The sequence below is a fragment of the Hypomesus nipponensis genome, chromosome 10, assembly GCF_054491055.1.
Source record: "Hypomesus nipponensis isolate SF chromosome 10, ASM5449105v1, whole genome shotgun sequence".
In the NCBI taxonomy this organism is placed as follows: Eukaryota; Metazoa; Chordata; class Actinopteri; order Osmeriformes; family Osmeridae; genus Hypomesus; species Hypomesus nipponensis.
Window position 1 is genome coordinate 4,674,794 of NC_140370.1, and position 27,172 is coordinate 4,701,965.

At 44.1% G+C, this 27,172-nt stretch overlaps 3 protein-coding genes across 9 annotated transcripts in view; 2 read left to right on the top strand and 1 right to left on the bottom strand.

The window, feature by feature from the left end:
• Positions 1–16: 16 nt before the first annotated feature.
• Positions 17–8,294, bottom strand: abcb8 (ATP-binding cassette, sub-family B (MDR/TAP), member 8). The gene is made up of 16 exons (XM_084708231.1): positions 7,940–8,294; positions 7,257–7,590; positions 6,925–7,080; positions 6,753–6,847; positions 6,062–6,167; positions 5,798–5,959; positions 5,589–5,674; positions 5,404–5,501; positions 5,199–5,304; positions 5,079–5,112; positions 4,784–4,920; positions 4,584–4,678; positions 4,294–4,427; positions 3,994–4,141; positions 1,174–1,424; positions 17–570 (listed from the first exon to the last, which is right to left on the bottom strand). The coding sequence occupies exons 1-16, from the start codon at positions 8,035–8,037 to the stop codon at positions 487–489; spliced, it is 2,124 nt and encodes a 707-aa protein (XP_084564357.1). The 5' UTR covers positions 8,038–8,294; the 3' UTR covers positions 17–486.
• Positions 8,295–8,399: 105 nt separating this feature from the next.
• atg9b (autophagy related 9B) lies at positions 8,400–20,336 on the top strand. 4 transcript variants are annotated; one of them, XR_014767183.1, is made up of 16 exons: positions 8,407–8,689; positions 9,214–9,343; positions 9,507–9,550; positions 9,838–9,902; positions 10,422–10,592; positions 12,626–12,767; positions 13,247–13,995; positions 14,275–14,428; positions 14,790–14,969; positions 15,429–15,674; positions 16,000–16,235; positions 16,592–16,685; positions 16,797–16,881; positions 17,035–17,189; positions 17,287–17,500; positions 18,236–20,336. XR_014767183.1 is itself a non-coding variant. In XM_084708228.1 (15 exons), exons 2-14 carry the CDS (start codon positions 9,235–9,237, stop codon positions 17,169–17,171), a joined length of 2,412 nt encoding a protein of 803 aa, XP_084564354.1. In that variant the 5' UTR covers positions 8,407–8,689; positions 9,214–9,234; the 3' UTR covers positions 17,172–17,189; positions 17,287–20,336. The 4 variants fall into 4 exon arrangements, 3 of the variants coding, with proteins under 3 accessions (XP_084564355.1, XP_084564354.1, XP_084564356.1); XM_084708228.1 differs by having other exon boundaries at positions 17,287–20,336; XM_084708229.1 differs by lacking the exons at positions 16,592–16,685; positions 17,287–17,500; positions 18,236–20,336 and having other exon boundaries at positions 8,400–8,689; positions 17,035–17,175.
• A 3,874-nt stretch (positions 20,337–24,210) lies between these two features.
• obscnb (obscurin, cytoskeletal calmodulin and titin-interacting RhoGEF b) overlaps positions 24,211–27,172 on the top strand; it is a 59,739-nt gene continuing 56,777 nt past the window's right edge. For all 4 annotated transcript variants that reach the window (XM_084707437.1, XM_084707440.1, XM_084707439.1 and 1 more), the window contains exons 1-2: positions 24,211–24,463; positions 25,777–26,854. In XM_084707437.1, the coding sequence (XP_084563563.1) occupies positions 25,786–26,854 (1,069 nt within the window). In that variant the 5' untranslated portion in view covers positions 24,211–24,463; positions 25,777–25,785. The remainder of the gene's footprint in view (positions 24,464–25,776; positions 26,855–27,172) is intronic.

Here is a 27,172-nt window from a genome sequence, read left to right on the forward strand (position 1 = left end):
GAAACAAAAGCATACGTTTGGTCTAATTATCGTTTATCAACAATTACAATTACTTATCAGCAAATTACTCTTAACTAGCAATATACATGATGTCAGTCTTCCCAGCCAGTGTAATCCTGTTATGGATTTAGCTAAGTGAGTAGGTTGTAATAATCTGTCCAATGCCAGTACCCCTCTTGCAACATGAACACACTATTTTATATTGAATACAAAGTAAAAGAACAATGATAACATATTTAATTGATCATAGTTACTTACATGTCTAGCATATGCTTGCTAAAACAGTACTCAATCAGTTCATGATTCACAATCGAAACATGTTGCAATAAAGGCAGCCTTTGGCTGCAAGACATCCAGTTGGCCCACTCATACATGTTGAGATGTTTTAAATGGAATCATATTTAAATTAAACTACAAAACATTACATTACAGAACATTTACACCTTTTTTGACAGTCATCAGTTGATGTACAGTGTGCCTGGTCGATCATTTCTTTTCCTCTGCTCTTTGTCTACGGATTAGTTCTGCATAGAGTCCTCCTTTGCTCAGCAAGTCCAAGTGAGTTCCCGCCTTCAAAAACAATAAATGATGGTTAGAGTTGGCTACTTGTAATTACAATATGTAAACTGTTTGGTTATGAGGGACAAAACTTGTGGTGTTTGAAATAATTGGGTGTGCTTTGCCTTCGGCAAGGGCACAACCTTTGTTCTCTCACATATATATTTATTCATTATGTATTATTATTTTATTATGTCAATCTGTTTGTGAAAACGGCTAACATGCCCTGCGCTAGCACTAGTTATCTTGCCATTTCTCATATGGACAGATGAGGGGAAATTGTGTCTCGTTTTCGCTCATTAAATCCGTTCAACCTTATAGTGGCAGACTATCAATTTATGATTTGACAACCCAGTAATTTTCAGCAGATAAACATCTGAAAACATGCAGGGCCAACAGTAGAATATTTCATTAAACACTCTTATTATTTTAAAAGTGTAAATGAGCAGCAACAAATATGACTTGTACAATTTAAGTTAAAAAAATGCACCCATCTGCAACCGAGGCAAGCACACCCCTCTCTAGTTGTATTTAAAGTCCTTAATTCTCTCCCCCCAAAAAAGGCTGTGCAGCCACACACAGGATCAATATGTCCGTCTGTTGCTGCAATCTCACCTCTACAATGCGGCCGTTGCTCATGACACAGATGAGGTCAGCTCCCTGGATGGTGCTGAGGCGATGGGCAATGATGAGTACAGTCCGGCCTGTAGTGGCCCTGTCCAGAGCCTCCTGTACCACACGCTCTGACTCTGCATCAAGGGCACTGGTGGCCTCATCCAACACCAGGATGCTGGGGTTCTTGATCAGGGCACGAGCAATGGCAATCCGCTGCTTCTGTCCCCCTGACAGAGTTGCCCCACGTTCACCTGTGTGCCCGCAGGGAAAAAGCAAACTGGCTTTAGTAAATATGGCTCACTATCTGCCTTATGGGCCCGTTTCTGTACTAATATCTGGCCTCTCTGCTGACAAAATGATGGGCAGCTCTAATACTAGGAAGAACAAACCTGCTCTCAATTTAATCACAACGTAGAGTTCCAAGTGTCAACAAATGAAAAAAATTGAACTTTTTGCATAATGAGGCTAATGACAAAAGGCTCTCACAAACAAGCTAAAAATGGATAATAGCTTTTTTGTGCTTTCCAATCAGTATCTAGTTTTGATTGCTGTTACCAAGACTTGTCCTGCTTAAAAGGCATCAAACTCTAGTATGCTGTTCTTATGCCTTGGTTCTATGAGAAGCCTTTAAAAAAACGTTATGTCCCATTCACTGTTGACTATTCTCCTTAGAAGTTGAGGCAAACTGATCGTCCACATCCTCATCACCTGAATGGCATCCATGGGCTCATAACTGCTCATCTGTAAATGTAACTATGTTTCCTCTGTGTACATGTAAACACCACAGTGATTTCCCACACTGACAATAAGACTTACATTTGTCTAACATAAGTCTTACAATAACTTTGATCAGTGCATTAAGACATCAAGCATCTTATTGACCGTGTGGCAATCTACACAGTACCATTTACATGTACACAGGGTGTAATGTATTGTGCTATAACATGTATAGTACATAATGATGTCATTAGTATGTGGATACAAGAAAGTATTTATGTGGTATGTAATAAAGATGGCTCATTAAAATAAGTCAAGTTCTGTGACCATCCTTGTCATCTGGCTCAAAGAAACAACAAGACGACAGGGGACAGTGTCATGGTTTGCAGATGAACAGTACTGAGTCTACAAATGTTGTCCATATGTATGAGGATGTAGTTGATCGGTTTGCCTCTAAGAACGACAACTCAACAGTGACTGTGACTAGTTTTCTTTTTTAAAGGCTTCTCACAGAAAAATGGCAACAACAAAAATAGAGTCTTTGGTATGGTCATCAGAACTAGACACTGACTTAAATTAGACAATAAAGTAGTCTTGTTTTGTCCTTGGCTAATGCATGGACACTGTCAATAAGATGCTTGCATTTGCCTTACTGCACTGATCCAACATATCAATTGTATGTCTGGCAGAATAATGGCTCTGAGCCAAAATCTCAATCAACCTCCTCCCTTGATGTATCATACTCACTCATCATGTCATGCTTTATTAAATATTTCTGTAAAAAAGATTGCTATCAATGCTATAGGCCAATGTTGTAGATTGTGTCTTAGAAGAGGTACCTTAAACCTTAGAAATGTGTCCTGTAGCCACCATCACTACAGTTACACTGTCTGTCTAGTGTGATTTTAAGTGTAAATGAGACAGTCGTTTCCTAAGCAAACTCATACGGCATATTTGAGACTACACAACACAGACGTAGTAACGCTATTTAAGCAAATCCACCCAAAAACTCAAACGTAAAATTCACGTTGTTTAGGAAGCTATATGGCCAAGCTAGCATCCCCACTACATGAGTCAAAAGTCCCAGATCAGTTTTTTGATAAACAAACTTACCACTCAAATAAATGCCTGTGTGAATACTATCCCGTATGTGGCAAGGGGGTTTTAACAGTTTAAGACGTCTGTAATTAGCCGAGTGCTCTTTACACCCTTGGCTACTAACCTGAACTTCGATGCCACAACCTTAACTTGATGCCAATCTGTTCAGACTGTTTCACAGTCATCTACAGGACTGTGAAAACCACTAAAATTTTCCAGTTGGGACTTTTGAGATATGCCTGATAAGTGCCCGCACCCATTCGCTCAAACGAAATAGCTTCATGGAACTCCAACTCAGAATCTGAACTTCAGGGACGCTTGACAAAAAAAGACAACTTTTGGCGTGTTAGGCGTTTTAGAATTATTAATGTGATGTGTTCCCACCGTAATTAAGACAAAATACTTTACAAACAAGAGGTTTCTTAATGTAACTGTACACACATCTCACCCATACTGGGTAATCAGCATGTTAAAGTAGTCTACATCCAAAGTCGCTCTCGTGAAAAAACGTATTTCAGAAAAAAACGCTCAAAAGGGTTTGTCCTCCCTACTACTACAGCCGTGGCCAAAAGTATTGGGAGAGAAATCTATTTTCTGTTTGCAAAGGTTGCTGGGCCTTGGCATAAAACGACTGCTCACATAATTTCAGTAGGTCATATCATCAGCACAGGGGAAAGTGGGAACTGGTTCTAGCCAGGTGAAATCACTCATTCTGATGAAATTTTACGAGCAGATTGACTGCTGTAAAAGAGGAGACTATTTGCATATATTGAAAATGTTTGCCCCCAAAAATCTTTAAAACATCTTAAATGCGCCTTATTGTGATTCCAGTATTCTATAGAAACATGTGAAAAAAAATGTTATCAAATACTGAAGCAGCAAACTTTTGCAAAACACAACATTTGTCATTGCCAAAACTTACGGCCACGACTATACACCCTTTCTCCACAGACTACCACTGTTTGTTGACCACATCAAAGGCCTTAGTTGCAGACCCACACATACCGACCACAGTGTTGTATCCCTCTGGAAAGCCTGTGATGAAGCGGTGAGCATTGGCTTGCTTGGCAGCGTTGACGACCTCAGCGTCAGTTGCCTCAGGCTTCCCGAAGCGAATATTCTCCAAAACGGAACAGCCGAACAACACAGGCTCCTGCAAGAGAGGATAAAAAAGATAGGAAAGAATTGGAGCAAAATGCTAGACGAGTCGTTTTTCTTTTCAGCGGACACAGGTGTCTCTCTACAGGGGGAGACATGTGGGATGTTCATTTACATGGATAGGCAGTCTCCTTGCTTCAGATGTACCTGATTGATGTAACCAATGACCTGCCCTCTGAGCCAGGAGGGGTCGAGGGTCCGGATGTCGAGCCCATCCAGCATGATCACACCACCGGTGGGGTCATAGAAACGCTCCAGCAAGGAGGCAACAGTGGACTTTCCTAGGAAATGATGAGTCTTATATTATATCAGACACAGATGCCATATTGACTGTCTTTCCTTGAATAATGTAATCAGTATGTGATTTTGGATTATTTGCCTTATGTGTACAGTATATTCAGAATGACTGCACCAGCAGGAGATGGTGGGACACATACCTCCACCTGACTCCCCAACGATAGCAATAGTCTTACTGGGGGGTAGTGTGAGGTTGAAGTTTTTCAGGATCTGGTGGCCAGGTCTTGTAGGGTAACTTTGGAGAGAGAAAGACAGGAAAATAGCACCCCATGCTGTGTATCTCTCATATAGTGTGTATGGTGGTTTGTGTATCATGTGTATCATTATTGTGGCTTCTTGCCTGAAAAAGATGTCCATGAAGTCGACTCTTCCAACAAGAGAATTGTATGGGATGCGACCTCCCCCGGTCAGTGGGATGGTGGGCTCTAAAGCCAAGTACTCAAAAACACGGGCACCTGAGCTGATGCCTCTCACCATCTGGCAAAATAAAGTGAGAAAGAAACATGTACGATTAAAAAATGTACGATTTAATACCGAAACATATACATGTAAAGTGTGTGTAGACTAGATCAGCAAGACAAAATGCTTATATTTCTAACACTTTTGTAATTGATATTTCAAGTGCCTGAACTTACTTGGCCAAAGAGGATAGAGATACTTGCCAAAGACCTGGGCAGAGCAGGACAACATTAATATATTCCCTTTGTTGGATTAGCATTGCTACAGATTTTTACAAATAAATCATATATCTTTACCTCTGAACAGTTTGTGAGGCCACCAGGAAAGACATAAGGTCACCTGGAGACATTTCATCTCCAGCCATTAATGATCCACCTGCAAAAATGGTCCCTAGTACAATACCTGTCCAAAAAGTGAGAAAACGGCATGATTAAAAAACCATGGTGTTACAAAAGATGCAAACCAATCCCTTTTCTGTAGGCCCATTGAAAACACACTTACAGTTTAAGACAACGTTAGATAGGCCTTGAAAAACAGCTATTCCTGAGCCAAGAGATTCATTTATTTCGCAAGATTTGTCCACCTCTAGGGCATATAACCTGAAACACAGATGACAATAGTGTGTCTGGGTCTTCATCAACAGTTTTCAGTAAGTCCTGTAGTAATGAAAGTGCAACATCACTTACTGAAGTTCTCGCTCCTCCATAGCAAACGCTTTCACTGTCCGTACGTTACCAAGTGCCTCATCTGCCACCCCTGTCGCTTTAGACACCTATAAAGAAACACAAGCACACACACAAAAGGAAAGTCAAAATAGCAACAAGCCATAAAGGTTGAGTAACATAAGAATGAGTTAATCCATTTTTTTGATCCACCAAGTAACTATTGCCCTTACCTGATCCTGAGCCATGCGGGACAGCTTGCGTAGAAATGAGCCAACTAGAGCACCTGCTCCCACCAGACAGGGCAGAACCACAACCATCATACCAGTGAGTTTGGGGGAGATGACATAGAGGGACACAAAACACCCAACTGTCTGTGTGGCACTCCGCAAGCCCTGTTGATTTATAAAAAATACATAAAAATAAAACCTCTAAATGAACACATACCTTAAACAGTGTCCTTTGGTCTGACAAGTCTGACATTTAATCCGGCATACCTGAGAGACGACTAGCTTAAAGGAAGACTTGAACTCCTGAATGTCAGCAGTTAAACGGTTCACAATCTGGCCTGTCTTATTGGCATCAAAAAAGGCAACATCTTGCCTGAAACAAACAAATTAATTCAATCTTGTGAGAGTAGGAATAACTAGTACTACTTCCTGTGAATTGTGTAAAACAGGGGTGTCAAACTCAATTGAGTTCATGGGCCACATGCAGCCCAAATAAATCTCAAAGAGGCCGGACCATAATAACCTATAAACAATAAAATAACATCTTCACATTTATAGCTTTCTTTTAGTGAAAAGTACACATACATTTTGAAAACATTCACAATTAATGAATCATCCCATTTACAAAACAGACATTTAACAGCCTGAAATGTCTTTAGAACAATAAATACAATTTCAAAAATCACCACATTGTGTCAGTGTATTGGACACGTGCGCTACAATTTACAGATCACAGTGGATCTGCAAAGGCACAAAACGTTTAGGCTGGTGAATTTCGGAACTGGACAATAACGTGGTATTTTACTTCTGTATGATTCTAATCAACTTTTCATAAATCATCCAGTGGTCCTGTTTGAACCCGTACACAGGTTGATTCTGTTCTGTGGGCCTGCATGTTTGACACCCCTGATATAGAGACATACCAATATTTTCAACTATGTTTAGGCTGTTGTATTACCTGAGTAAAGAGGTGAAAAGGGACTTTCTCATATCTGATGCTACTCTTTCTCCTACCCTGGACAGCAGAATTATGTAACCACTGGTCAGCAGACCCTGCAAATAAAAACACATTAGTCCAATGCAGATTAAACGTGTCAAATCATCATAAAATCTGTTCCAAAAACACGTACCTGGAGACTATACAACCCAAGCAGCTTCAGAGCAGGACTCCTGATCTCTGTCATGTAGTTCCCTGTATGCTCTCTCATGTAGCGGGCAACTACATTTACCAAATCCCCCAACATTAGTGGAATTTCAATGTTCAAGACGGCAGCACCAAAAGCCAGCTAAAGAACAAAATGTTGGTCATGATTATAAAGTAGGCTAGATTAGAGCTGATAGTCTACTATCATACTCAGAGCCTATGAGGTAATTTATTTATATCAAAGTATAATAGTGGGTGATTTATTTTGTAAAGTATATCATCAACACTATGACATGCTGTTTGTGTCATGCTACTTACCACAACGGCCCCAATAAGGGCAAGGAGCTGAGGTTTGACAAATTCCCATAAGACCTCCCAACTGAACTCTGGCACAGTTTCTTTGATTGGAAATTCTTCTGGAACATTGTTATTTACATCTAGGTGGCAATATGCCACATTGCCAAAAAGTCGTGCAGAAACAGTGAGACCCACTGGTCCTAGAATCCATTTCAGACCTACTCTTGGAGATTTCAATGTCTGGCAGGTAGACCGTCGAAATGCTCTCTGTGCTAGACCCCAGACACGGTGTATGGCATTTTCACGTCCAGTAGAGATAGCTGCATTGGACACTGGGGTTGAGTTCAAATGACTCCTGAAATAAACAGTGACCATCAGTGCGTTAATAAGTATTCTTATTATCTATAATAGTAGTAGTATAGATCTATAGTATAGATCTATACTACTTCTAGTGACTATACACATTACATGTTTCATCCAGACACCAGTAGTAGTAACCTCTAACCTCTATGAGCTCCTCGTGCATCGGGGGTGATAAAAGAAATGACCTAGAAATGTGATATTGTTTTCTAATGGAGAACAAAGGGATTACGAGTCCTAGGTAGCAAAATGCTTCTAGAAAGTTGACAGTCTACTTATCTAACTACAGTCAGTATACGTAGCCAAGTATGGGGAGCTTTTAAAAATCTAGTAAGTTTCCCTACCTTGAATGTCTCCACAAGTCTTGTGTTTTATTGATTCGCAAATAAAGGGGACGCACTTGTGCAGTGGTACTAACTCTGTAACACATTAAGTGAAACATGTTGCAATGCTTAACTGGACATTTATTTGAATTTTAACTGAGCGTCTGGCTCAGGGGTACAGATGGTTCAAGGAGTTACATGCAGGCTGACATATTGAAATATCCCACAATGCATCACTTTGTTTAGCTGACAGTTACAGACGTCATTGCTTCGGAACGTTTTAATGGGTGTTAAGCAAGAAAAGATAGTAGTACAATTTCATTTTCATTTTATTATACTTAACATATTTATTTAATTATTTATGTATTTATTGAAGACCTGCCTTTCCAAGAGGTTCCACAAAAACGGAAGTGACGCTAACATAAAAACACGGTGACGTCAAATGGTGTTTTGTTGACATTTGTTTGTGAAAGACAACCGTGGAAGCCTACGGATGGCTCTTGTAAACAGCTTTTAAGGTTGTTGCGTGGTTATGCAGTTACAAAACAGTTACACTAGTAAGATAACCGTGTTTACATAACGTGGACAAGACCGCTTTACCGAATACTCTACAAACAGGGTGTGCTTTGAGCAACTAAAATCAAAATATAACGTATGGTACGAAAGGGGAGCCGAAGTAGAATACATCGAGCGGGGCTTGCTTGCTAGCTAACACAAAACAACTGACGTTTGGACCGCTACAGTAGCTGTCCGACTACATCAAGCTGAGAGGTGGGTAGCAAACCAGCAATCGTTTGCCACTTGCCATGAGTTTGTAATTACGATGTTATCATAATGTACTGTATATGTATTATCTTTGTAGGGTGGCAGCTAGTACTGTAGTTGTAGCTATAGGCAGTTACAGTACTGGCCACAGCCAGCTAACATTAGCTTTGTCACCCCGCATTGATACTGAGTGAGCTAGCTCATTTAACCTTTATCTACGCAGATTTCAGCTAATTTGTCTTCAAGTCAGTACATGTACAGTACTGAATGCTTGGTCTCGAAAGTGAATCATGAACTGTCGGACTTGGACTGTCGGTTGGTTATGAACTGGGGAGTATTCCATTGTGTGTCATCTGGAGAGTTAATTTACCCGATTATGTCGCATAACCTGCTATATGGATTATCCCCCCTGGACGCATACTGCAGTTCCAGCTACAGTAAATAACAGTAAACTAACTTGGTTTCAGGCAGACTAACTTACCTGACAGAAATTCCTCGAAAGACTCTAATACAACTGTCTCTGTCCTCAGGAAGTGAGAATGTGAAGCACAATGGCCAACTTAGAAGCCTACCAGGAGTATCAACGAATTGAGGACTTTGAGGAGGACTCACCACCCGGAGAGGAGGACTTGTTAGTGCATGTGCCAGAGGGCCTGAAAGGTAATAACATTTGACACATGGTAACCGTTGAGGGCATATTGAATCCATGCACTGAAAGTTTGCCAAATAAATGTGTCCAATCTAACTTCACATCTTTGTGAGTAAGTTATAGTTTGAGCCTTGCCTTTTTACTTATGATTCTCCTGCTCATCCTCATTTACAGACTCATGGCACCACATCAAGAATCTGGACAACTTCTTCACAAGAATATCCTTTTCACATAATCTAGTCACTTGTAATAACATGTAAAGATGATTCTGAAAATACCAATTGAATATCAAATTGGTTTGGAGAAGAGCATCAAACCCGAAATATGACAGTAGAATGCCCATAGATAATTAAAAAAATCTAGGCCTACTTACTTAATCATTTTTTAATGGTGTGTCTGTTAGTGACAGTTGGTGTTTTATTGTCTTACTATTGGCAACTTAAGTTGCCTCAGAGAAAATGCTTAATTTGCAATGTCTTTCCTTTTCCTTAACCTGAATTTCCACATCTATCATTTCCATCAAAAAAATGGATTTTCTTGTATGATGCTTTCTGAATTCTTTGAACTTGTGTAAGTATGATTTTACCATCTTATTGTCTGAATGAACTGTTTTACATGGGAATATATAATCAGTGTTTCCCCTGTTGTTACTCCTGCACTTTAGAGTTAAACAAAGATGGCAAAAGATGTTCAGCCAGCAGGCTGCAGCAAGAGCAGTACTTCACCTGTATAGTGAATCTGATGTTTGTCTGTCCCTAGTCCTACACTAATGGGTTATATCACACCAAAGTAGTTAGCCTGAGAAAGTCCTTTCACACTAGGACATCTCTTAACAAAGCTCAGCCTCTCTATTAGTCAACAACGGATTCCTGGGAACTCAACCACACTGAACCAGAGCAGCTCAGCTCTGTTAAATCCCTAAATATGTCTGTGAGCTGTTTGTGGGGAGAGAAAATAAATATTTGGTCTCAGTCCATAATCAAGGCAAGTGTCCTCCTCACTCCTCTTCCCAGATAGTCCCTGTGCAGTCTTTATGATAATCATCTGTAATTTGCTCTCTAACCCCATTCTTACGTCTCTTCCCCACAGTCAGTTTCTTTTTGTTGTCACATTCACAACGTTCCTCTTCAACTGTGTGGAGTATGATGTCCTGTTTGCCAACCGGGCCGTGAACCACACTGGGCCTGGCCAGAATCCTTTGGACAGGAACAAGGTCTCTTTGCCCGATGCCATCCTACCCAGCCAGCAGTGCACTGAGAGGTAGGGGGCTGTTTGTCTTGGCCTGGGGCTGATATGGCTGTCTGTAGGTGTGTGGGGTTGATATGGTTGTATGGGGATTGATAAGGTTATATGCAGATCTCTGGGGTGGATAGGGCTGCATGCATATTGGTTTCATATGGTTGGATATAGGCCTAGATTTATGGGCTGGACATGGTTGTTGTAGATGTGCACATTGTGGTTAAGGGGAGCTGGTCATTCCTCCCTGCCAGCACAGGTTAAGTAAGGTGTGTTGGCACCGTTCTCTAGCAGCTTATCTATGTTGTGACACCACAGCCAGAACAGGAATAGAATCTGCTGTACCACCAAGAGATTTCAATTGACGTACTAACTCAATATGGAGTATCTGGTAGCAATCAGATACAGTTGTGAGAATTCTGTCACATTGTAGGTTTGTTTACATGTAGCTGAAGAGACACTGAGCACATCACGACAGTGACATGTCAGGGCCTGCTGAATTGCATCAGATATGAAGAGAGGTTTCATTTGCCATGCCTAATTGAATTATTACTAGTCATTCAGAGGCTAATGTTTTCTTATTGGATTGTGTCAGATGTAGTTTCACTCTAAGACATGCTCACATTCGACAGCTGGAGACACGGAGCACTGGCCTACTTTAACACGGCCTCTGGGTTGTTGCTGCTTGGAATATGGAAGTCTCCCTCTTTTGTAACAGAGATGTTATAGGAGGTCAAGTCAAGGTCTTCAGAATGGCTCAATCTCACCCATTGTATTCCCCCTAAACCAAACCTGTCCTTTACATACTGTCTGCACACTATTCATGCTGTGCTTTACATATTTGTGAGGTCTGTTTTAGTGAAATTGGATCCTGAGTTATTTAAAGGCATGCATTGGCCCTTGTGTTTGAGTTTGCTTACTAAGAAAAACTCCTCACAGCCAGAATAACACTGTCAATCAGAAAAACTGTAAGACTTTACCATTATAGAAGCAATGGAGTTGCCTAGTTTTATAACACAAACTCCCTTGTCATTAGCCGTGAATAACTGGTTAGTGATAGATGCTAGTGTGCGTGTTTTCAAGTTTAAAGAGAGCCTCGCTCTAATCATGAGTAGATTAACAGTCCGGTTACTTCAACACAGACTCGTCAACATCTTGTCAAGTTGCAACACGGCTGTAGTTTTCTTGGAGCCGGTTATTTGTGTATGTGTGCTCGGTGTACTGACCAACCGGGAGAAACGGGGACAGTGTAATGGATAGCCCTTGTGAGGGAAGACAGGGCCAGTTGGAAGGAGAGCCGCTATCAAGCAACACACAGGACTGGGCAGGCAGCCTGTTAACCACATGACAGACCCTGCAGCCTGGAGCAAGACTCTGAACCCTTCACCACCAATCTGTTTTTTGTTTTTTTCTTCACAACGTGGCTAGCTTGTCGTTCTTCACAACCCTGGGTCCCGATGCCCTCCTCCCCCCCCCCCCATCCCGAAAACCACCCTGAGTGAATGTGTGTCGGATGTCCTAAGTGTTGACGCCCAGCCGCATCAGAAACTCTTCTCTAAGTTGGAACAACACGCCCCACCTTTTGGAACTTGCCCATCCACACTGGCCCACGTCCCCCTCCTCCACCCCTGTCGTTTGGGTTGTGAGATTCTGAGAATACGAAATACAAAAACGGAAATATCTACTGCATACTAGATCATAACCCAATGTGGGAAGGGGGGGGGGGGCTCGTGTTTTGAAACAGGAAATCAAGCAGCTTTTCTGATACACAAGGAGTCTGTATATTTACACCGTCATCAACGTTGACTAACCTTTTAGATATGATTTCGCCCAAATGATGACATACAATGAGATTGTAGGTGAATTGGGTTTCTTTTGAAATTTAGGGCATCACATTCAATATATCACACTTTTCAGATAGCCAGATCACACAATAGAGGGAAATTTCTGCCTAAAGGTGAACAGTTGAGACTTACCTTCTAACCCTTTTGTCATATTTACAATATCAACCTCCAAAACACTATGTTCCTTCCACCCCATCCCTGCTGTGTCTCCAGGATCCAGGAGAACAGCTGGATCATATTCCTCCTCATCATGGCCGCCATCTTTTGGATCTATCGGCTGGTCAAGGTGTTCTGTAACATTCTGAGCTACTGGGAGATCCGGCAGTTCTACATTAAAGCCCTGAAGATCAGGATGGTAAGTTGGCCTGGACCTCCTCTAAGGCTCTTCTGATAAACATTTTAACACATGCGGCAAAGAGAAAAAAAGAAACTGAGACAACGAGTTCATTTTTAATTGAATAGTTATATAAGTTGTCAGTGGACCTGCCATTCAGGTATCTGTGTGCCATGTATAAACTGGAGCTCGTTTGTCCTCTCCACGGGGCTGGGTAGAGCTCAGTGGTTAGAGCAGTTGACTGCTCTTGCACGTGATCTCGAAGATGCAGTTTCAAATCCCCCCCCAAACACGCACACACTGTGCGTGTGCATTAGAGTGCCCTGCTAAATACATACATCTTCTACTATTGTGATATTATTCTCCAGGAGAGTGCTTGACCCCCCCCCCCCCCCCCCCTTTTCCCCTCTGTGAAGCCCATTGTGTTACCTCCCGGTCTGAAATGCGCTATATAAATAAAGTTCGATTTCATGTGGTTATTCGATACGATTCCCTTCCAGGACGATCTGTGTAACTTCACCTGGCAGGAGGTGCAGGACCGTCTGATCAGCCTGCAGCGCGAGCAGCAGATGTGCATCCACAAGAAGGAGCTGACAGAGCTGGACATCTACCACCGCATCCTGCGCTTCAAGAACTACATGGTGGCCATGGTCAACAAGTCCCTCCTGCCTGTACAGCTGCAGCTCCCCCTGCTGGGCAACCTGGTGTTCCTCACGCAGGGCCTCAAATACAACTTTGAGCTCATCCTCTTCTGGGGGCCCGGCTCGCTGTTCCAGAACAAGTGGAACCTCCACCCCAAGTACAAGCGGGCAGGGAACCGTCTCGAGCTGGCCCAGAAGCTGAGCCGGGTCATCCTGCTCATGGGCCTGGCCAACCTCCTGCTCTGCCCCTTCATCCTGGTGTGGCAGGTGCTGTACGCCTTCTTCAGCTACACCGAGGTGATCCGGCGCGAGCCCGGCAGCCTGGGCGCCCGCCGCTGGTCCCTGTACGGCCGTCTGTACCTGCGGCACTTCAACGAGCTGGACCACGAGCTCCACGGTCGGCTGGGCCGCGGCTACAAGCCCACGTCCAAGTACATGAACTCCTTCAGCTCGCCGCTGCTCGCCGTGCTGGCCAAGAACGTGGCCTTCTTCTCCGGCTCGGTGCTGGCCGTGCTCATCGCCCTGACGGTGTACGACGAGGACGTGCTGACCGTGCAGCACATCCTGACGGCCATCACCGTGCTGGGCGTGGTCATCACCGTCACCAGGTGAGGCTAGGGATTTGGGGGACCCGTGGGACCCTCGTTTGTTCCCTTTGACGAGAGAGTCCGAGTCCCTGTCCTATCCTGTTATTATCAACGAAGTAGCCCCCTCTATCTGGGAAGGGGAACTGGTGAACGGTTGGGTGACAGAACCAACGTTCTTCAATCTTCTATAGACTGAAGGGCAGCCTGCAGATTTTGGACGTCAAACATCAAACGTGCTGTCATGCTGAATCCTGTATACGGAATATGGAGAAATGATGCGTGTGTGTGTGTGTGTTGCAGGTCCTTCATTCCAGATGAGCATATGGTGTGGTGTCCAGAGCAGTTGTTGCAGTGCGTGCTGGCACACATCCACTACATGCCAGACCACTGGAGGGGCACGGCCAACAAGAGTGAAACCAGGGACGAGGTGGCCCAGCTGCTCCAGTACAAAGCGGTGAGGAGGGGAGGGGGGCGGCCGTGCGAGGATACCGCTCATTGGCTTCCATAAACCAAGTCAGGATGATTGATCGGTTAGCTGGGGTAGAAGTCATTGAGTATACAGTGCTCCAACTGGGTGGGGTGTGGGACACCAAAGCTGTAACTGTGGGACTGTTCTCTCTGTGGCATTGGGAAGGTTTAACCCTGACTCGTTTTATGATTCATCTCAATTTGGATTGTTAGTGAGAGACGAGAAAACCAGGCAGAGCGAAGGGGGATGGTCACACAGGAAGTGGCCTGGGCTGGATTCAAACGTGCCTGGTCGGAAGCTGGACATGATTGGCCGGTGTTGGTCGTTGTTGTGTGTCCCCTCACAGGTGTTCATCCTGGAGGAGCTGCTCAGTCCCATCGTCACGCCCTTCATCCTCATCTTCGTCTTGAGGAACAGGTCCCTGGAGATCATCGACTTCTTCCGGAACTTCACTGTGGAGGTGGTGGGCGTGGGCGACATCTGCTCCTTCGCGCAGATGGACATCCGCCGCCATGGCAACCCAATGGTGAGTGCGCGCAAGGCCTGCATTGCCTAAGACAGTATATTTTTACAGGTATAGCAAAAATAGTTCAGTAAAAAAAAAAGAAAGGGTTTTTTACCTTATAAACATGTTGTGCAAGCTAATGAGGCCCTCTGAGAGTTGTTGCAACACAGACAGCTCTGTGCCAGTAGAAAGTAAATTCTTTATTTGGGGGAAACCCGCTACTTTCCAGCCAATTGTGTTCCAGCAATCTTTTTACAGCCAATCATAGTTGGCAAGGCGGGCCATTGGAAAGAGCGGAAGTTTCTCTTATTTTAACTTATTTTACAATGTGACGCATTGCCGAATTTAGCATAGCTAGTTAATTTGAAGTACTGTAACAACGACTGCTTCCAACGTTGATGTTCCAATATGGTTGCCGCTTGATGTCACTAATACAGTTGGCCGTTCCCCTGTCTGACGTGGTGCCTGTTATCTCCCCAGTGGATGTCTGAGGGCCAGACGGAGGCCTCGGTCTACCAACAGGCGGAGAACGGCAAGACAGAGCTGTCTCTCATGCACTTCACCATCAAAAACCCTCGCTGGCAGCCCCCCCAGGAGAGCTCGGTCTTCATCAGCCACCTGAAGGAGAAGGTGCACCAGGACGCCCAGACGGGGCCCCCAGCCCAGCTGCTGCTCTCCGAGGCCCCGCTCTGCGCCTCCCTGCTCTCCAACGACTCGGCCTCCGCTGTGAGTCACCCACGCCACACACATGCTACTCTGGTCAGTGACACACACACACACACACGTGTACAGTACTCATACCTAGGAGAACCTGTCCTCCAGAAAGATTGTTGTTCTCTCTCACTATTACTCTAAGGGTATGTACACATTTGACGTTTGATTCATTTAGCAGATGCTTTGAATATACTCACAGTCGTACTGAAGAAGACTTGGTATCGAGTCATGGCATCTGTATTCATGAAATTGATCGGTTAAGTCGATTGGAAGGGATTTCATGGGTAAACGGTGCCACCCTACACTCCTGACCTGTGGCCCTCTGCTCTGTGTCCAGCCTGACAACCTGCTGGCCAGCGTCCTGGCTCACCCTGTCCTGACGGCGTCGGGTCTGCCGGGGCGAGACCGCCGCTTCCTCCCCCCCAGCACGGCCGCCTCGGCCGCCGCCAGCGTCCTGGCCTCGCTGTCCGCCTCCCAGCTCCCGCACGCTGGCCGCAGCCGCTCGCACGTCCATCTGGCCTCCACCCACCCGGACGGCCCCATGTACCGCAGCGACCGCACCTTCATCGACAGGTAGGCCAGGGGGGGACGTCGTTGTTTCCAATGAATGTCGTCGTTTTTTAAAGCCGTGGTCACAGCAGTCATTTACAAATACGCCTTTAAAATGTGCACTGGTCTGTATAGCTTTTTTTCTGGAGGCACTCAAAATGCTCTGTGGAATATAATAGATGTTAAAGTGTTGGCAGCCTCCGTCAAGGGCCTTTCTGCCACCCGTGTAACGACCGAAGGCAGTTGCAGCTCCGCCCATGCATGTTGCTTGCTTATAGACCTTCTTATAGACCCGTCTTGAAAAACTCAAACAAGTGGAGGTATAAATAGCACGCGAGCGAGTCGATTTCTCACGCACCTGACGGGAACTCTCCTCTCAGCATGTCGGCCAGCGACTCCCGTGTCCACAACACCCCGCTGCTCACAGAGTTCGCCTCCGCCGAGATGAGCCTTCACGCCATCTACATGCACGAGGTAACCGACCGCCCTGACGTGACCCCCCTCTGAAACTCTTCCACCTGAAAGGAGCCTGTCCCTGGAACCGTTTCCGATCCTTGTGACGCGTGTGTCTGTGTCCCCCTGCAGGTCCACCAGCAGAACGCCCTGCCCCAGAGGGCTTCTGGCCAGTGGCAGAACCTCGTCCCCATGAAGGATCTAAACACGACCACTGGTACGTTTCTACCACCCTTCCTCAGTCAAGACTCAAGCTTCGACGGGCCAGCGTCAACTTGAGAGTTGCAGAGTTTCGTCACAAGATGGACAGATTGGAGTGGAGCGGTGGAGGTCATTGCTGAACCCTGTGGATGTTCCTGTCTCCATACAGGTACTCAAGCTGTGAGCTTGTCCATGCCCACTCCTCTGCGTCTGGGCGGCTGGACCGAGGAAGAGGAGGAGGATGAAGGAGAAGAGGAGATCAACAGCGGGTCGACTCCTAAAGAGGACACTAAAAGTAGCTGCTAGAGTGCCTTACGTCACGAGGTGGGGGCTTTATCGTCTGCCGCCAACCACCATGTTACCCACAGGGGATCGGAGGAGAGCCGAGTTAATGTCGTTTCTCTCTGTGCTCTCGTTGCAGTGTTTACACTTTTCTTTCTCAATGAACATTGTGGCCTTAGATGATCGGTTTGGAGAGTTTGAATTGGACCTTATGGACATCGCTCAGTCGGTGGAGCTCATTGGATAAACCACTGTCTCCGCCCCTCCATGCCTCTCCTCTCACATCAGGAGGGATGTGACGTCAGGGAAACCAAGTCTTCCGTCACTCTCCTCGTCATCCTTTTGTTATAAATGTATATACAGTCTGCGTGTGGCGTGTGTGTGCCTGCGTAAATGTGTGAAAGAGAACTGTTGTCGACAATATTTTTTCTCTCAGTTTATGTTTGATACTTGAGGAAAAGGGGTGGCGTCGCTCCAAATGTGGGTATGGTTGATCATGACTCATCAGTAACTCAGAAGGCAGAACACAGAATTCTTGCAGGGTAGTCGTTTGTGAAAGGCAAGCCGCAAAACCATCACAACTTTAGATGCGTTAAGTTTTGCATGTCGAAGACTGGTGTTATGAGAACACGTTCACGCGGAAACATGTTACTTGGTGCTGAAAACACTACATGGTAGTGTGTTCATAGCTGCCTGACCATTTCAGCGACAAGGACAGTAGGATTACAACCCTCAAAATTGTCATATTTAGGCCCTCATTGATTATAAATATACTTCCACGTCTTACCTCTACGAATAGTAGGGTTTTAGTTATGCTGTCTGTGTTCAATAGACAAATCAAAGTACTGAGGTGATGTGTACCTTGGTAACGCTAGGTGCGTCGCCAGGACGACAACATGAGAACCTGACGAAAGCCTCCAGGGGCTAGATCAAAAACACCTGTGGAAAAACGAAAAGTCCTTGGGAACATTGAAAGCTGCTGTCTGTCAGTTTTTATTGACCATCCATATTTTAATTTCAGTATTTATTTCAATTTTCTTCTCCTTTGACCTCGTCTTGACCTCGATTTTTATTTTCTTCCATTACAGATACATTTTTCCCCATCTGTGCTCACTTTAAAGCCATCAATACATCGTAGAGTTAAGGACAAGCGTTGTGGACAGGTTGTCACAGGAATGTTTGGGTTGATTGGTTGAACAATGTGTGGAGTGTGTGCGCCTTTTTATGTGTCTCCAATCTTCAAAGGCACACTCAAAATGTATAAAACAAGGGCTGTTGCCACAGCATGCTTTGCATCTTTACATGGAGGTTGTTTAATTTAATAACAATTAATCCTGTACCAGTATTTCCTTTTTTATATAACAGAACAATCTTGACAATGATTGTCACTTCCTTTACGTTTTATTTGAGATTTTCTGCTCCATAAATTATTTAACATATTTCATATACCAAATTACCCCTCCCTCCAAAAGAAAATAAATTAAGTAAAACATGTTTTCCTGCTAGAATGTAGGCCAACTATTCAGTAAACACATTTTCTTTCTAGAAAATATGAAATCGTCTCCACATTTTCACCCTCTCCTTAAAGCGTACATTCATTCCTTCAAAAAGCATTGCATTAGTGTAAGCATGGACTAACAAAGTTCCCACAATATGTTTTACAACAGTACTTGTCTTTGAAATCAATGCAGTGAAAATAAACCCATGCACAAGGAAGAGGATTTAAAGATGCTTACATTAAGAGTGAACAACTGCAGTTCTTTGGGATACAGCCCCACCTAGTGGTTTCAGAAGTGCATCTCGCTGAGGACAAATAACTGCATGGCAATGCTGAATGTAGCCTACCCCATGAAGTAGTATAATGTATCATAGTGACTGTAACCATAATGGCTTGAGACGTAACACCATCATCTTAAACACTGCTATTCTTATGGATGGAATACATTTAGGTATTAATCTCACTACTCACAACCCCTATAAGACCTCAAATGTCACAGACATCAGCCCCCCGCTCACCCATTTGTAGGTAGCTGACTATTTTCTATTATGTGTTTGTATGGGAAGAAAAAACATCTGTTTATTTATGCTAAGCTAACATTAACTCTACTCTATGTTGCACTGACAAAAACATTAACCTATGTTGCATAAGCGCAACAACTACAATTTAAGTGCAGCGGTCTCAAAGGGACTGTGTATTTCACCATCCTGACCAGCTTCTCTCACTTTATGTATATAAGCATAGCATCACCATGTCTAGTATTGTTGTTGTCCACAGTGGCCACTTGGAAGCACTGTGGCCAATCACACACCTGGTTGCTGTTACCTCTGGTCAGTAAAGGTTTGCCCTATTGGGGGAAAGGTTGGTGTCATGTCAGTGGATATATATGCTACATGGGCATCACTGTTCTTCATTTGTCGTCACTGATGTTTTGCTGATGCCATGAGATTTTAGTTAAGGAGATGTGGCAGCTTGATTATTATCCCTCCCCCCACCTCCCATGAAGTTCTTGCCCTTTGCCAGTTTCCATATCTAAATGTCAATGCCTCATATCTCTTTCTTTTTTAACTTATATTTTGAGCCGTGCCTTAGGTTTAGACGTAGTTCCTCTTAAAAACAATTTCATGTCAACCATCAAATCTTAACCGTATTAGCTGCACATATGTATAGTATTGATATTTGGCCGGTTTATGTTTGGCACTAAGCAGGAGTTGTATTTTACTATCGTGGAGTAGGCTTGTGTACTTTAACATCAACTGCAGTAGACAGGTGTTTCACATCATCTACTGTAAGTGACTTGTTTTGCACGTCTTCCCTTCCCCGAGGAAGCAGTTCTTGGGAGCATGTATGTTCAATACCCGTTTGAACTGGTGTTGATTAGATGACTCCTATCACATAACCCTCCCAATATCACAGCTTGTTATCCCCTATCAACCAGTCCAAGAAACATATTGACTGGTACAAGGTGCTACGTTTTCATATTCTAGTGTTGGAAGTTTTTTTTTTGCTTGGTAATTTAAGAACTAGCTGAAAATGCCAAAATATATTGTTTTCATCACAGCTTTACAGTAAACATTTTATTTGTTTTCGGAATAGTTAATATAGGTAAATGATTCTTATTTTGTGTGCAATCATTTGTGTGTCCCAAGATGTTATGTTCTTGATTTGAAATAAAAATACAATAACGATCATTCATTCTGAGATTTTTTATTAGTGTGATAACAAAATTGAAACATAGCTGCAAGCAGCAATGGTGGATTCCTCTTCAAAATGGCAAAATATTGTAAAATATACATGTTAGAAGGTTAGACTTAACTCCTGACAAAGGAACCGTAAAAGCACATTTAAACCTACAGAATTCTAAATCACTGCTTGTGATTTGATGCAAGCTGTTTTTTCTATGGAAAGCATTGTCAGATTTGGCCCAAGTTCAAACAGCTGTAATTCAGTCTGTTTTTGACATCTAAAAACGTTGGGTATCCAAGACGAGGACGGCGCCTCGGTCTGGGTGTATTGCCCTGCTCATAAGAAGGGGGTGTCCCAAAGCTATGCAATCACTGGCAGGGGCCTGGTGAGGTTCTAGACTGGGTAAAAAATGGTTTAATGCCTACATTTGCATGAACTCCAGAGTAGAACCCATCCAAAGGGTAATGAATAGTAAAAACGTTGTAATCTTCTGGTCCCTACAGACAAAAACCAACAATACAATGCTTTTGTTTTTATATATTTTGGAGCTTTAATCTCAGTGTGCTGACATTCACAACCACCCATTCTGAAGATATTTATGCAGGTTTGGTAGCCTGACGTTGTCATACTCATAATTCTAGTCAGAATATGAGTCTGAAAACTCTCCGTTGGGCTGTGACTATGGGGTGTGTTTCAACCAAACTCATAAAACAAATACCTCTTCGCTCAATTGGATAGATCTACAACCAATCAGAGCAACGTAATATGTTGTTTGTTGAAAATGAATTCAACCCAGGGGCTCTTTCGTGACGTTGGTGATTACGTTACTGTTGATCATCTGTCCATCATCGTATAAAGCCCTCCCTGGCAATTTCATTGGTACGCCCAGATTCTGGTTTTCTGTAGTTGTTCCCCAATATGAAACCCTCCAGACCCAACTTCCCGACCAAATTTTTTTGTGGGCAGGGAGAAGTTGGGGTGGCAGCCAGGCTAAATACAAGACCTTCCAGACCCAAATTCCCAACCAAATTTTTTTGTGGGCGGGGAGAAGTTGGGCTGGCAGCCAGGCTAAACCAGACTCAACTTCCTGACCATTTTTTTTTGTGGGCGGGGCTTAATTGGGCTGGCAGCCAGGCTATGGAGTTCTTAGTCAAGCCTGCCACTTATAACCCAAATCAAAAAAATAAAATGTCTAGACAATAGCTAATCAGAAAATAGCACTATTGTATCTGGGTAAGATTTAACGCAACAACCAACGGAAAAAAACCATAATCCTGGAATTGTTCACGTGATTCTGCCACAACGTCATCCGAAAGTTTCGTTCACCTGCAGAGCCAACCACTGGAGCTCGAGCATCACTTTGAGCACAGAGTAAGTCATGATCTCCTGTTTTAATGTTTCAACTAATTCACAACTTGTTTGACACAAACAATGACAACTTAGAAAATGTTTCCCAGATAAATAGCTTCAGTTTTTCATGAGCGTTCGTAAGGCCACGTTTACACATAGCAGGGTATTTACAGAAACTAATATTTCTGCCCCTCCGTTTTCAAAAATAACGTCATACACACAAGTACGTTTTCAAAAATGTTTCTGTTTACATTAACCCGCACATACGCCCCCGAGCGCCATCATAACTATGCTAAACCTGTAGGCGGCAGTGTAATGTGAAGGATTTGTTTGTTTTCATCGCAGACTTTTTTGCCTCAGGCGCTCGGGATTTGTCATAGGCGGAAAACGGCTTAGGCGCACGCCCAAATTTTCTTTATGCAGGAAAAACCCTGTAAACCCTTTGTTTGACAATGCCTGCCAACTCCCCTGCATTTGGGTCCAACCCCACCTCACGTTGTGACAAAATGCTAAGACCAAAATTGGACCCAGCGGTGAGCTCCCCGAACCCTTTCATGGGGACCCGGCTTGCCTTTGGTGGACCGGCGGAGGGCCCACCCCTAGGTCCTGGTTCCTGCCTTGGCCCCAGCCCAAACCCCGACTCCAGCCTCGGTCCTGCCCTGGGCCCCTGCCTTGTGCCCCTGCCTCATCCTGAGGTTGTGCCGCCCTGCGCCCGGACAAACAAGGTTGCGCTGCCCAGTCTCGGCCGCCTGCCGCCGGTACCCAGCCCCGTTCCTGCCCTGCGCCCCGGCCACCACCTCCTTCGCCCGAGGACCCCTGGCTGCTGCCTGCCACGGTGCCCGCGCTCTCCATAGGAGTACTGGCTGCTTCCTGGGTTGTGCACGGCCTCTCCACCGTCTCCAGTGCCCGTCCTGCCCCCTGAACCTGCTCCGGGCCCTAGGCCGTTCCCGGACCTTCCCCGACCGTCTGCCCTGCCTCCGGGCCGTCCCCTGGACCTGCTTTGACCCCCTGCCCAGCCTTGTGGGACATCCGGTGACGTCCCTTTAGAGGGGGGCACTGTCACAGCCACAGCCGTGTCGCCCTGGTTTTTGGTTTTTCCCTCCACTAGTGTTTCCCAGTTTCATTGTGTCCACCTGTGTCTTGTTTGTTTCTGTGTATTTAGGTTCCCGTTTTGGGTCCAGTCTGTCTTAAACAGATGTGTAAGATACATGTCTTTTAAGAAATAATGTAGCAAAAATGAATACAATACAATATGGCTGAAGCAGGCATATATGTAAATGTCCACATTGCCTCTTGTCTATGTGTCAATAATGATAATGTACTTTAGACTGATGATTCTTCACATCCAGTGGGCTTCCAGATGGCATCACTCTGAAGTCCCATGCACAATTTCACCTTGATATGTCCAAATATGACTGAATAAAACCTGCTTTGGCTTGGCCCAAGCTTGCCACAGGAGAAACAGCTTAACTTGTGCTTTGTAGAAGAGATCTTGCTTCATCAAGCCAGTGCATCGGATTTCTTGCACTGTGTGTAGAAATCCTACATTTGTTGTAGATATTTAGTATACATGTCTTTCAAAGCAATATTTAGCAACAATGCATACGATACAAAATGTAACAATCCCACCAATGGGATTATGGTGATTCACAAGATGACCCTGGATATGGATGAGCCAGTCAAGACCAGAAGTCAGAAAGCCGAATTGCTCATGGCAACAGTCAGCCAGTATTGTAAGGATTACCCTGTGCTAGAATTTCAGGGGTTTAAATAGGAGACCTGGGGGCCTGCTGCTGTCACTCAGAGGCAGGAGGGGAAAGCCCACGCTCAAGAAATAGTATGACCTGCCCAGACAAACAGTTGGTTGAATTTTACTCTCAGTACCATACAGATAATCACAGATGACAGTAGCCTACCTCACATACTGCAGAGCAATCATTGCTTGATGGTTGCCTCCTGCTCTGTTGACTGTTAATGTGAGTGGTGCTAATGGACCGTAATGCCATGACCTTGGTTTGTGATAGGAAAGACCTTAGCAGAATTCTTGAAATAGTTCTGTAGTCTACAATCGTATAGCGAAATGGAAGGGTGTTTTGTGAGTTTCTTTTGTTGTGGCTAATTTGACCCCTTTGCCACACGAAGTTACACATCCATGTCACAATCCTATTTCCCAATGTAATGTAGTGACTTTTTTAATTGATATTTATGTTGTACTTTAATAAAATCTATAAAAGATTAAAGTTTTACAAGATAAACTTTTTTTGCACAATTTGCATTCAAGTACCTGAAACCAAACTTAGGGGTGTTGATGACACAATTTGAAATGAACTTTCTTCCAGACCAATAATACGATAATAAGTGCTGAGGAATAGTTTGATATGGCTTATTGACAACAAGAGCAAGACCACATAGACAGTTAGTATTTGTTATCAGTAATAAAAGGAGGAGCAATGTTTGTCGGACCATTTTACCACCACCCAGGCTATCTCTTCAGTAATTGACAAGTCTATTTTGGAAAGGAGGCTGCACCGAAAGAGGAACGTCAGCTATTTGGCATCATGAGGTACCAAAGAAGAAAAAAGAAATAAGCGTAGTCAACCACCCACCGCAGGAGACTGGGGGGATGTTACGTTTTCCTGGATATACAATTATTTAGTGGTTTAAAATAGGGTCATTTTGTTGAAATAGTTCTCTTGGATTATATTTTTGACAATTAAACCACTGAAGTTTTCGTCCATATGTGTCAACGTTTGATTTACCAGAGGGTGGCTCACGACTCAAGGTGAGGAAAACACATTTGGATCATCTTTGTAAAACACCCCCAAAAAGTAGCTTGGCTTTGGCTACATTGATTAATTTGGATGTCAACGTGGACCGAGATTATAATAAACCGCTGATTTCTGAAGTACAAATGGACAATCAACATGTAATTTGCATACTTAAGTGTATTAACAGACAAGTGTTGCATTTCTATAACTTCTAGAGGTGCATATAGTTAAAATTAACTATTTGAAGAAAAAAATGACATACTACTTTATTTCCCCATGAATTATTAGGCAATGATAAATATTCAACATTGTTTTGGTAAAGCTCTAAAGTAAATTATTATTAATTATATTATATTATCAGAAGCATAAGTAAAAGCATTACTTTCTGTGGGTGCCCTGTCAAACAGCTGAAATCTCTTTGCTTCTACAAATGGCAATGAACAGAGACACGGTCTGACAGCTGAGGTTATTTTTGGAACATGCAGCTCATGGGAAGGAGGTGACAAAGATGGCAAATGTCACCCTTTGAAAGGCACATAACTGTTCTATGTAACTTTGTTAAATCGAAATGTCAACAAATAGTACACTGAAATCACCTGTTCTATTGAGTTTCCTACCCCAAGAAGAAGAGCCCAGATAATTATGTGGGGTGTAGGGCAGGTCAGAGCCTAGACCCAAATAGTTGCAGGAAGTCTGATGGATGGAGGCCTGCTTCCTACTTTAGATATCTTATATTGGTTGTGCACTATTTTATGCAGGCAGCTGACCTCATAACCAAACGAGTACAGTTAAGGAGGACTGAAACTGTACAGTAGTAACTGTTTGTAGCCTAACATGTATGTTGTGTTCATAATAATTTTATGAAGTAAACTATGTATCTATGTCACGCAAACTGTCTATAATTGTCTTTATTTTGACTCACCCTATATTTAAGATATACATTCAGGTTATTTGCATTGTTTGTTTTATTTTACCTTTCTCTGGATGAACTGTAAAGAACCATTTTTTATGGTTTTCAATAAATATTTTCTAAGGAAGGAAAGCACGTCCCTAAACAAACTTCTACAGCAGACATTTGAATTTGCAATTGGCAGAGCAGAAAAAAACAATCTCAATTTAATTGCATCTAAAGTGGGAATAGGATGAGCCATCAACTGAGTGACCATCACAACAGTACCCCCACCTAAACCTTTCTGCATTAATAATGTTGTTACTTATGAGGCAGCATACATATACTTATATTTTCCTCAAGTAACATGCTCATAATGGACAAATACCTCAATGGACATCAAACCTAATGTTTCACATACCTTTCTTTCAATTACAGGAACCAATAATGGACCAGAACCTATTTGGAGGGGCACCAAGGTTTCTAACCCGGCCCAAGGCCTTCTCAGTGTGTGTGGGAAAAGATGCCACACTGAGCTGCACCATTGTTGGTAACCCAACTCCCCTCATCACCTGGGAGAAGGAGAAGCTGCGGATCACATCTGGAGGTCGCTTCAAGACAGTGGACGATGGCGATGTGTACCGTCTGACCATCTACGACCTAACTCTTGAGGACAGCGGCCACTATATGTGCCGGGCCAAAAACAGTGTCGGGGAGGCCTACGCAGCAGTCACCCTCAAAGTAGACCTGCCAAGCAATATGATAGAGCGAGCCCCTGTTTTCATGGTCAAACCCAACTCGGCACGCGTGGGACTCGGGGGGGATGTCATCTTCCACTGCCGGGTGGCCGCCTACCCTGAGCCTAACTTCGACTGGGAGAAGGACGGGCGCTACCTGGGCGAGTCCAACCGCATCAAGGTGACTTCCGACAGCGACAGCAGCTCCCTGAGGATCCAGAGTGTCCGCAGCCTGGACAGCGGGACCTACACCTGCCGAGCCAAGAACTCTGTGGGGCGGTCGCACGCCCCCGCCACGTTGGTGGTGGACCTCCAGGACTCCCGGCACCTGGGCGTGGACAAGAACACCTCCCTCCTATCCCACCTGCAGAAACGCAAGGAGGAGATCTCCATCTACCGCAATGTCGAGAGCAGCTCCTCCTACAACTCCACCTCGTCCTCCACCTCCGCCAAGATCACAGACGACCTCGAGCAGGCCCAGCGGGCGTCCGCGCTGGCCAAGCTGCCCAAGGGTGTGTTCACCCGCACCTGCACGGTGACGGAGGGCAAGCATGCCAAGCTCAGCTGCTTCGTGACGGGCCACCCCAAGCCCCACATCATCTGGAGGAAGGATGGCTCCAACATCAGTGAAGGCCGCAGGCACGTCATGTATGAGGACCAGGCCGAGAACTTCATCCTCAAAATCCTGTACTGCAAGCAGGGTGACAACGGCTTGTACACGTGCAACGCCTCTAACATGGCTGGACAGACTTACAGCGCCGTGTTGGTCATCGTCAAAGGTAAGCTTGTTGCTTTATGTCTGTTTTGAGGTTAAAATGCACGTCCTTTTGATGCTGGTGTTTCATGAGTCTGACAGATTTTCTGGAACCGTTTCTGAGTAATATGAGGATCTTTGTTTTAGTATTGTGCCATTTGATACATTTAATACATTTTTCCATGATGCATAATATTTCCACAAGGTGAACTTTTTGTCATGTACTTCGATGAAACTTCAAAGATAGCTCAGATGTTTGAGCAGTGTATGTCTGCATAGCTGTGGTCTGTCATTCTTTGAAAGACAAGGTCCCATAGAGCAGAGCTTGTATACAGTACTTCCA